The following is a 12,265-nucleotide window of genomic DNA, read 5'->3' as shown; positions in this document are numbered from 1 at the left end:
TGATTGCATATAAGAAGAGATATTTATGAAACCATTGTGGCTTGATTTTTTTTTTTTTTTTAAAGATATGTTATTTCAGAATATCTTAAGGCAGACATCTGCTGGCAAATACCAGCATATATTGGATTGGCATCAACTTGTCCAAAGACAAAGCGTATTTAGAGGGGGGGGGGGGGGGGGGAAAGTGTAACTGTTGTTTTGAGCTGTGTTCACATAGTTTTAACTAATCTAGTATTTTACAGAATTTTTGTTGTGATAGAAAAATTTCTTAGAAGCTGAATTTGCTCTGGATTAGTAGAAGCTAAGAGGAGCTGTCCCGTGATTGTTAAGCATATTTTATATGTGCCTTTTGAACTCAGTTTAATGCATTGTGAATTGGGAAGTTAAAAAACCAAATCACATTTGACTATTGCCACCATTTGTCAGGAGTGTCAAAACTTGTCAACTGTTATTGCAAAGGAAATAGTACCCTTTGTTTTGGAGTTTGTGGTGCTGGATCTGATAAAGAAATCTAAACCACAGCTATGGACTTTATTTACATTCTTTCAGGAGCTCCAGTAGTATTCGTGTAGAAAATTTGTAGGGGGTATACTTAAATGAGAAATTTTCTGTAGAGATTTGAAATACTTTTGCTATAAATAAGTTTGTCATATTTTCAGAATCAAGAACTGAGCGGTTTTGGGGTACTATTTTTAGGATTTCAGGCATCCTGATGAAAAATAAAATAATGTATTTGGGTAGTTATTGGTTGCTTGTAAATTGAAAATTATTTTCCTTGCAACAGTGTGTTCTGTATGATTTTAACTTGAAACATGAGACAGCTATCATTAATATTCACTTTGAGTAAAGAACAGCTTTAATAGTGTCTGTACTCATCCAACACTTTTCTTCACTCCATGCGCTGTTCATCACACTGAACACTCATTCTGTGCAACTGTTTGTTTTCAGCATAGGACAGATTCTCCTCGGTATAGCAATATGTCTTGAACAAACGTCTAGCAATTATTTTAAAAAAAATAAAAATGACTGATTAAAAGGAAAATGGGAAGCTTCAGGGGTCTTGAAAGGAGTTCATGGGACTCCAAAAGACCATATGGAAAATTTGACTACTCTAATACAGAGAGGAAATATGACATGTAATAGATAAAGGTGATCATATTTTTTTGTGTAATAAATAGTAAAAAACTTAATCCAGTAAAAGTTTCCAAGAAAAGTGGAAATAGTTGTTTTTTCTGATTTAATCACAATACTGAATTAAAGAAATCAGTCAAATTGATGTAACTGCCAGAAGTATTTTTGTAATATGCTATACTTTACATTAGCAAATATTGAACGATAGGAATAGATCTGTAGAGCAAAACAGTACAGTTGGTGCTAAGGACCTGATATCCACACAGTGTGCATTTCTAGCTTTATTGTGGTTCTTATTTTAGTCTGGTGTTCAATACTGAATACCCATGACTAACTGGAACTCATTTTCTGCTTCAGTTTATTCCAGAAGGAATCGGGTTCATGCATGGTAGGTGGAGATGACTGAAAAAATTGCTTCACTGTCGTTCTGGATTATTTTTCGGTATTTATTGAATAAAATATCTTCAGTGGAATGGTGAATTACAATGTTTTTGTATATGGTCTTGTTCATGTAGAGGACTGAAATCCATTTTGAGACGTTGGGTGAGATGCTCTGACAGTGGAATGTTCATGTACTTTGGCGGGTGGGAGTGGGGGTGTCTCCAGCAGTGGCAATGAGGTCATTGCAAACTGTTTTGTTATGAGGAGCCCTGAAATATAGAAAGGCAAGTCGTCAGTGCATGGTTGTACTCACCCATCTAGCAGCTGCAGTGTGAGCCACTGCATGATCTACAGCATCAGTGATCACAACCAATTTTGATCAAAAGAGTCTAACCCTGCTGAGGCATTGCAATGATCAGACTGTTGTGAGGGAAGTGCTTCTTACGTCATGTAAATGCATATACAAATCCAAATTATGTTTACTTTGGGTGGCCACAACTTAGCCTTGAACCTTCTGTTGCTCCTGTTTTCTTTAGCAAGTCCAGCATTTGGGAATTTATCATGGAATAATACTGCACGCTCCATGTTCCAGACTTGCGTGCATAGGTGGAACTTAGATACAAAGATTACAGTTGTGCAGTTTGTGTCATTTTTTCAATCAATGTATCGGCAATGTTGTGTTCTTTCTAGCTATTTTACTTTACACATTCTTCATGGGTAATTTTTAGGCATCCTTCCTTATATCAAACAAGACCCACGCCAGTCAAACATTTTAAAAACTCTGTGATGGCTAGCGAAAAAGGGCCTTACGCATGTACTTGCGCAAACCTTGCAGATGAAAGCAAAGACTAGTAAATTTTTTCCGTTAATAACATACAGTATGGTCATTTAATAAAACACTATATGATGTAAAGAATTCTTAAACAGGCAATATTCCCAATCCATGTCTAGAGAGGGAGAGGTAGATAAGAGAATGAGGAATGAGTGAAAAAATAAGTATAAAAGTATTCACCATGATAGAGATTAATTTTAACATAATAAGGAAAATAAGCAAATCAGAAAAGTTGTTTGCTCCTAAGCAGCAAACATCAGGAGGAAATACAGGTGTGATATTTTTATTTTTTATTTTTAAGAAAAGGTAATAAATCATGGCAAGACAAATACATTTCAAATGTATTCCAAATAAACAAATCCTCTTACTTTATGACAGATCTGTTAAAAGATTGTGGAATATAAGCAATAGTAAATTATTTTCTACCTTTGAAAAATGGGCTTTTCTTCAAGAATTAGCTAAAAAAAGATGAAGTTGTTGAAAAAATCACCTCTTTTGGGGAAAAAGTCCTCAAAGCTCTTGATGTTCAACCAAAAGAAATAAACCCAGGATAGCTTTGTTTTAAGTTATGATAGTTGTAACATCACTCATCAGGAATTAAGAAATGAAGAGCAAAGGCTAATGGCTTGCTCTGGAATGCTCAGCAGTAGGAGTTCATGGTCTCATCAGCACGCCAGGGGTGCTGAGATAACTTCCAGCTTGAAGATAGCACAACCTGTCAGACCTCACTTTAATTGAATGCTAACTGGAGTGCTTTGGGCCAGTATTGACACTATTTTAAGTAGTGACATCGGAACTCCAGCAGATGCAGGTATTGTATTCAATATGCAATAAATCAAACTAATGTAATTAAATGTTATATTAGGGAAAAAAAGTTATTTTAAGTTTCAAAATGCACCTGAATTTCTTGAGAATGCATAAGTAATGATTGCTTATAACTGAGTTTCAAAATGAAACCTTTTGAGGACAAGTATCTCTTGAAATGGGCAGTGACTTGTTTACCTTTCCCCCAAGAGCTGGGCATAAAAAGTACAGCAGAGTACAGAAACAGAGAAAGAGTAAGGAAATGCCAGAACATAGTTTGTGTTTAAATCCAGAACCACCCTGTGTAATATCTGTTATGACTATTTATTGTGACTTTCTTAAGAATTTTATTTTACATGGTGAAAACCATATTGTTTAATTTGTCTAAGGAGTGTAGTAGTCCTTTATTGAATATAGATACTGTATTAATAGGAGTTGTTGTAGGGTTTAATTGTGACTATAAGAAATACCAGCACATCTGAATCTTTTTTTTTTTGGGGGGGAGGGGGGTAGATTGCAAGAAATTTGCAAATTTTGCAGAAATTTGTTTGTAATTTTAAATGGCACGTTCCTGAGTAGAATCATAGGTCATACTCAGTTATCCCCTGGCCTTCACCTCTGAATGTCATGACAGCAGATGCAATTTCAGCTTTGTACTTCCTTGATTTTAAACAGAGCAATTTTAATATCAAACAAAAATACAGTTTAATTTTTTTTAAAATAAATCATGCAAAACTGAAGAAGCTATGGCCATACCTACCTACCTTATACTCTTCATGTAATAAGCAAGTGCTATCATATGAAATGGTATTAATTATAGCGGTAGTACAAATAGTTGGTACAAGTCATCTCACACTAAAGCGATATGAGTGTTTTCTGAAATATCTGAATTTTGTACTTCTTGTTCAAGTTAAGTATCAACAGATTTAGAAAGCACAAACATACCTTCTAATCTAGATTATCTTTCCTTTTAAAATGATCACACTGTTTTAGCTCACTGTTTTCACGTTCTATTGGGGTCTGTATAAATAGCTTGCTTAAAATGTGAATGTAGCATAGAGTAAGAAATTCCTGCTGTGTGTGGCAAGCTATGAAAGGGGAAGAAAATTCTATAGCAACTGTTGTTAAAAGGACAGGTATCTTGTTTGGACATGGATTGTTTGGTCTGAGTATTAGCTGTCTACTTTTCAGTATAATGTCCCCACTGGGTTTTGATCGAACTTGTTTTGGAAGTACATTGTAGATCAATACAACAGGGGACATTTGATGGTCTAGGAATTAAATTATCAGTGGAGCGTTCCTCCAAAACTCAGTTTCTAAAGGTACATGGTTGTATTTGCAGAAATGAGAATGTTATAAGCTTTATGTACAAAAACTTCTAGAACTATTTTTCTTTATTTTGAGTCAATAATTTATTTTTTAAATAGCACTTCAGAGGGCTTTGTGTTTATAGTAATAATATTGAAGATTTTAAAAAGTTTTATTTGGAAAACAATTTTGTTCAGAGCCTTGAACAAATAAAAGAGCTAGAGTTAATTATATTATTTAATGCTATTTCAGTAAAGCTAGAGCAGATATTCTGAGAGAACTTCAGTGTGGAGTTTCTACAGGTTTCAATAGATTTTCTCATTTTCATGTGCCGAACAGGTAGGAGCTTTAAACCTACTCAAATTTTTAAAGCAACCTTGCTGTCGTAGGTTCAAATAACATAGATGACTTTTGGATGTGAACTCTTTATAGACCTAAATAAATTTGCAGCTAAGGAATAGCTTTGGTTATTCTGTCTCTGAACTGTACTGATAAGGGAAAAGATGCACGAATGCATGAGTGCTTACTAAGTATCTGAAGCATCCAGTGATTAAAGGAAAGTATTTGGGAAAATTTACAGGCATGCACTAAAAATGTGTGTTTAACTACCCTTTCCTGCCGTTCTGCTACATGGCTCAGGCAGGAGAAGTGCCATTAAGTAAAACTATCTGACTGCTCTCTCTTCCCAGGCTGATGTGAAAGGGAGAGCAACTATGCCTGTTTTCTCTCTGCTGGAAGATAACCTCTCCTTTTTCTCTTTCATCTTTCCCAAGTGTTGTGGTTTAACCCCAGCCAGCAACTAAGCACCACGCAGCCGCTCACTCACCCCCCCCCTCCCCCCCCCCCCACCCCCCCCCGCAGTGGGATGGGGGAGAAAATAGGAAAAAGAAGCAAAACCCATGGGTTGAGATAAGAACGGTTTAATAGAACAGAAAAGAAGAAACTACTAATGATAATGATAACACTAATAAAATGACAACAGCAATAATAAAAGGATTGGAATGTACAAATGATGCGCAGGGCAATTGCTCACCACCCGCTGACCGACACCCAGCTAGTCCCTGAGCGGCGATTCCCCGCCCCCACTTCCCAGTTCCTATACTAGATGGGACGTCCCATGGTATGGAATACACCGCTGGCCAGTTTGGGTCAGGTGCCCTGGTTGTGTCCTGTGCCAACTTCTTGTGCCCTGGCTGGGCATGAGAAGCTGAAAAATCCTTGACTTTAGTCTAAACACTACTGAGCAACAACTGAAAACATCAGTGTGTTATCAACGTTCTTCGCATACTGAACTCAAAACATAGCACTGTACCAGCTACTAGGAAGACAGTTAACTCTATCCCAGCTGAAACCAGGACACCAAGACAATTGGGAAAATGGCAGTGGAGGCATAGCTTAGTTTGTATTTTTCCAAATAGTATGTTTTGAAAACACTGTTCTCTGTCTTTGGTCCTAAATTTAATGTTTCATAGTGTGTCATGAGCCATCATCTAGTCAGTTCTGCACCCCTGCAAAGCCTCTGTATTTCCAGAAATCATTTCTTTGTTTAATAACAACAACAACAACTATATATATAAATAAGAGTTGTTATAATTTGCTGCCTTGAAATTTTCTGGAAGAACGACAAAACTGAGAAGAGAGTCTGCCCTCAGGAACACTATGTCTTGTACCACCATGTCTCACTGGAGACTATTCCATTTGTTTTGATGCACTTTGAATTTGCGAAGTAGCTTGGGGTCATCCTCTTAAGACAAGAGTCTTTAGGAGCTCAAGAATAGCTAATGCAAAGTGGGTCAGGAAGGCAGTGCTATTTAAAGTACCACAAACATTTCAAGCTGTTTGGCAGATCCAGCATGTCCTGCATGTGTACAGTGTTCAGCAGTTATCCTGGGATAAGTAGTAGGTGGAGTAACTTGGGTGCTTCCTCTGGAACTTGATTGGCACAGTGCTACATATTATACGGAGATGGGTTTGCATATCACAGCATTCCAGCTAACTTGTGAAAGGGGAAGGAATACGTTAGGTAAATGTATAGCTTCTAGCTGTCCAGTGAGATTTCTTTTCTAAAATCAGAGGTTTCAGAAAGAAGTAAGGATGTAAAACTTAAAACTAAGTTAAACACAAACTTAAGTACTTTGCTGAGTGGGATTGGACCTCTTAAAAGAGAGGCTTAAAAGGAGAAGAGCTTTTGGTATCATAAGAATAGGATTTTAAAATGACGTCCTGGTGTTTTTACTGCAACATTTCCTTGGATCATACTGGAACCATTTAAAAATGAAGTGCAAGGTGTAAAGAGCAGTTGAAAATGATTTAGAGCTACTCCACCAAACTCACCTAGGTGACATGTGGAAAACACTTTGTGGTATTCTAGAAACACATAGCTGCACAGTTAGCCAGAATGATAGGAAAATGTGTGAAATAGCATGTGTGATTACAGTTAAACAGGGTTAGGAGCAGAAAGCTGTGGTGGTCATGGGCATGAATAAATTTGTCTTTAAAGTGGCTAACAGTTGGAGCTATTGTCTCTGTATAGCAGCTGTCTTTTGATCTTTTTTCTTTTGAATGGCTGAGGTGTCTTTTATTCTGTTGTGGCACTGCACTATATATGTAGCTTTTGGGTAGTAAAATATTTGACGGTACATTTAGGTGTGGCATTTTGTTGGATTCCAAATTTTCTGTCTTTGAGACCTTTGGTAATTGTTTCTAACCTGGTAATTATTTTGGTTTTGTAAACTTGGGTGCAAGGCCTTTTGGCTTTATGATGAAAGCAGTTCATGTGCCTTGATTGCTACACAAACTTTGTAATGTACCTATTATTTATCCAGTTATGCTGAACACTTTCAAGTATTTATCACAAAGTATTGACAAGAATAACAGAATTGGAGAGAATCCTTATCAGAAATGTCCAGTGGTCTGTGCACACTGAAGATAACAAATTTTAAATGAAATTAGGCAATAACATAGGAGTCAACTTGATAGTTTATAAATAATCTTACTAGCATCTTTTATTTTTTATGAGTGTTGTTTTCAGTAATAATTTTTTCAACATACATTTCATTTTCAATGATTTTTTGTTTATCTTCTTTCATCATCAGAGTGTTTTGGTGCAGGGTTTTTGGTAGCTATAGCCTATGCGCTTTTCCCATGTTGGGGAAATATGTTTTGTTGTATTAAATGTTAATCTCATCTGTTCAAAATTTATCCGTAACAATGTTCCGAAAAGTTTGTAGCTTTTGTTTTGTGTAAAAAGAAAATAGATATATATTTCAATAATTTCCTGTTATATCAGCAGTATATTTATCAATCTTCTCATGTTTTGGTAGAATAAATATAAAAATAATTTGGTACAGATAGATATTTTTGGACTGAACTAGAGTTTTGGTTTACTAGTATTGCTGGTTTAGCGTGCCAGGGAATCAGAATAATCCTGAGCAATAATGCATGTTAAATTTATTTGAAGCAGTGAACCTGCTTTATCTCAAAATTTGAACCACTTCCTCAAAATTTTTAATGAAGAGTTCTATGAAGGTAACATGAACCAAATGTAAACCACTTTACTTTTTCCTTGCAATGTGTATTTTGTAGACTGACTTAATAAAACCCAAAGGTTCAATTGCAACATATATTGAGAACTATTTAAGTATTGTATGAAGATTTTGGGCTTTTTTTGTTGTTGTCTACATCTGTTTAATTGGATGCATGTATATCAAAATTGCTTGAAAGGGAATATTTCTATGTATTGACTCTTAATAAATAAATAATTTTGTAATGGAGAATTTTAAATAAAACAGCATATTTGTATACTATAGTTACCATCTGATTTCTTCTGTTTAAATTTTTTAGGGAGAGCCTATAACATTCTGTGAGAATAGTTTTGTGAAGCATCGTTCCAGTACTACTAAGCAGTTCCTGGAAACTGCAGTTAATCTTCAACTGTTTAAACAGGTATGAGAGGGTAGATGACCCATGTTTAATGATTTTTCTCTTAAAACTTACACATATTTAAATACATTTTCCTTTCCGTCAGCTTATGAAACTCTGGTATAAAATTTAAGTACAAGTACTTTGTGTACAGTCAGTCATCCCAGTTTTGTTGTATTTTTAAATCTTCAGGTATAGTTTTTTAACTATAGGGGAGCTGGGGAGGGGGGATGGGACGGGACAGAACTCAACAAAAAAATAGCCGAAGGGTGCAGAGCCAGTGCAGCATCTCTTCAGAGCCAGTCAGCAGCTCATCTAAACAAGAAAAATCATGGATCTCCCAGCTTGATAGTTGAACTCCATTTTCAGCTCTCTTGGCTCATGACCAAAGAACCTAAACAGCATAGTGCTTGCTTAAATTGGACTTCAGTGGCGTTTTATTAAAAACTGGATTCATGCTGTAATTGCAGTTTTCATTACTAGGCTTTTTGAAGTATGCACACAGAGAATGTTACAAACCCAAGCCATAGGGGTGGCCTGAAGAATGTTTTAGCTAATCTGTTAATGCAGATTTTGAACTAATAGAGACCAAATTGTTGAATGTCTGGCACAGCTCAGTAATAGTTTTATTAGTCTTCGAATTTTTTCTTTGATTTTATTCTGAAACTCTTTTCTCCCTTTTCATCACATGACCACATTGCATCAAAAGGGTGCTAAGAAACTTATTACTAGATTTTTAGGAAAATGTGAATGAAATCAGAAGTCTCATAAAAGTATGTATTTGCCTGCAAATATCTGGAATGATTGAGGCATGGGAGTTCATGTTTAAATAATCTGGTGGACTTCTTTGAAGATATACTACCGTGATAGATAAGGGAAATTCATTATATGTAGAATCTTCTAATTTTCAAAAAACATTTGGTGTTAATCAGAGGCTAGTGTCTAAAGAAAAGATTTATGCAAGGATGATAGTTTGTACAAGTCCTGTGAAAATAAGTTTTTCCTATTGTATAAAAGTTAAGGAAATAGTGATCATAGAATTGGCCTCCTTTGATTTTACTGTGTTTTACTTTATACAATAACAAAATGTAAATAAAAATGTACAATAATAAAGAGGAAATCTGAAACCTTTTGAAGCATCCAGCACTTATGATTCAAAGGGAGAGAAGAAAGAGTAAAATGTTTACATTTTGCGTATCTCAGTGTGATAAGCTAGCATGAAACTTTCTTAATGGAAAGCTGCCTACAAGCAATGTTTCTAAATTGTTGTCACACTACTACTACTAAAGCAAGATCTTCAGCTGTAAGAAACAGGTTTAACTCCACTGAAATGAATGAGCTTGTCAGTGTGGCTCTATATTTACCCATTACATTTTAATATGTGTTCAATTAAACAGAATCAGTTTACAGTTTGTTTATAGCTTGTTTTAATTTTATTTCAACTGAAGGAAATAATATATTTTAGAGGATTAGGAAAAAGTAACAATTTTGATGATGTATGTGGTTTAATAGTAGTAGTAGGGTTTTTTTCATTCCTCTAGTTTCTGTTGCGAAAGTTACTCCTACTTCTTCAGCTAATCCTCAGCCCAGCTGCATCTCCTCCATTTTTTCCCACTGGCAAATGAGCATTCAAAAAGACTGAACTGTATTTTATGCTGTTCTGGAAAATCTTTTAAGCAGAAAATAGTTCTTGGAAGCAGCCTTAAACCTAGACCAAGCCGAAAATAGGTACTTTAAATGCACACTTTTTGCCATAACTGACAAGTAAGCTTTATTTGTGCCGTTTTATAACATCCTTCCTCTGTCCTTTTTTCTTTGTAGGTTTTTAATCTTCTCCCCCTCTCACCTATGTTAAAACATGTTAATTCCTCTAATTTAACCACTCTCTTAATTGTGGAAGTTGTAGTATCTTTTCACCAAAGTACCAGGAAATCACTGTCAGAATAAATTGTGGAATTAATTCTATGTGTTACTCCCATTCAGATTATTTTCATCTTCAACATCATCTGTTTTTTTACTTTGAATTGCATTTTGATGTGCTTTCTATCAATGATACCACCAAATGTATTAGCACGTGCCAATCTTTTGTACCAAAATCATTAACTAACCTGTAAATAGGATCAGTCCCGACACTTACTCTGGAACACCGTTATCGGTGACACTTCTAGCCTGACACTTTTCCTGCCCTTACAAGTGGTTTGCTCCTTTTTGGGCAAGTCCTCATCCAACCTAAAGTTCAGGTGTACTGTTCAAGTATTCTGCTTTTATTTCATCTAAACTAGTATTTTGAAGCACATGCAAGAGGCTTTTCTGTCAAACAGATAAATTGCTTTTCCTTTATCTAGAAAATTAATTGTCAAAGACTCTGTGAGAACCAGTGTTTTGATAACTCATGTTATATCTTTCCATTTTCTCCTTTACCATTTTCCCCCTGCAAATCTATTTGTCAGCTTCATAAAATTGTTAAGGGCAAACTAACAGACCAGCACTTATCACAACCTTTGTTTTTTAAGAAATGGTACTGTTATTTTTCACTTCAGTTGTGTTTCCTTTACCTTCATAGACTTGTAAAAATTTTTTTACTTCCAGATATATGTGCTGGTTTCCTTAGAATCGTGTAACAGAGGTGAATCTAGGGGGTTTTTGACATGTAGTTTTATTCCTCAGGTATTAAAATGTCCATTTCTGTATCCCATTTTCATTAACACTTGTATTTTTGTTCCCTTATTCAGCATCATAGTCTTTATTGAAAATTGACACAGGGTATTTTTGGCAGGGACTATGCCTAGATTATCTTTTAGCCTCAAACCATTCTCTTGGATTTACAAATTATGGAGATGTCTTTTACATCAGGTTGATGACTTCACATTTTTGGAAGTTGACAGGACTGTTTATATTGCTCTGAAGCAGGATATACCAAACTGTTTATGCAAAACATGCATTTTCCAGGGATTTGTAGAAGTAATTTATTATAAATACCCTGATATGGATCACAACTATAGGGACATGTGAAGTTCAATTTGCTGGCTTTAGTTTTCTAAAGCTGTCCTCTGCCCTGAATAGATTTAATTTTAAAAAACATGGTTATTGTTATTCTTAAACCATTAGGATATTTAATCATATAAAAATATTTTTCTCAAAAAGAAAATAACTATTATTTATATAGTAAATATTTCTATTTCCTGATTAAATATTCTGTATATGACAGTTTTTCTTCAGATTAAATGTTTGTTCTCTGAGACTATATACTTATGTTACTTTTTTCACTGTTTTTTTTCCACATCTTTGATATTTGTACTATTAAGTATGCTATCTATTTGTTAGCTTTTTTAAGCCTTAGAAAGGCTCCCCTTTAACTAGTGTAACATGGAAGGTAGCTAATCTTTATTTGAAGCTGCAAACATAAACAACTAATAGTTGCATCTTACATGTCAAATAGTTCTGATGAGTGTCCAGGGAAGATATTAATTCATTCTTAGAACTAGCATGAAACATAATGCTAGACTATCTTGTTAAATAATGTAATTGTATAAGCAATGTAATCTGCAACATTTATTGGGATTTGTTCCTCAAATGGTGGAAGGTGCTAACTAGAAAAATAAATAGTGAATGCAGGATTAGGACTTGAAGAATCATAAGTCTTTGAAAATTGTTAGAAATGTCAACTTTCATTTACCAGCTTTATGTGTTGAGCTCTGTTCTTGCAAGCTATTGAGCTGTTACTGTGTGGAAATCACATTTATGTTGTTTTCTTTGCTTCTATCAACTTTCTGTTTGTAGTAATGTGTGAATTGACTTGGGATTTTTCCTCCTGCCTAAATAAATGATCGGGTTTAGCACACAAATATCATCTTTCCTCCCCCACCCCCCACCCTTTATCACCCATGC

The 12,265-nt window shown here is 35.1% G+C and overlaps 1 protein-coding gene across 7 annotated transcripts in view; it reads left to right on the top strand.

Annotated features, from left to right (window-relative positions):
* Positions 1 to 12,265, top strand: part of DENND1B (DENN domain containing 1B) — a 171,383-nt gene that overhangs the window by 123,854 nt on the left and 35,264 nt on the right. For all 7 annotated transcript variants that reach the window (XM_049807720.1, XM_049807717.1, XM_049807716.1 and 4 more), the window contains one exon: positions 8,300 to 8,401. In XM_049807720.1, the coding sequence (XP_049663677.1) occupies positions 8,300 to 8,401 (102 nt within the window). The remainder of the gene's footprint in view (positions 1 to 8,299; positions 8,402 to 12,265) is intronic.

This window comes from Accipiter gentilis, chromosome 8 (genome assembly GCF_929443795.1).
Source record: "Accipiter gentilis chromosome 8, bAccGen1.1, whole genome shotgun sequence".
NCBI classification, from domain to species: domain Eukaryota; kingdom Metazoa; phylum Chordata; class Aves; order Accipitriformes; family Accipitridae; genus Astur; species Astur gentilis.
This window is presented reverse-complemented; position numbering and strand designations above follow the sequence as displayed.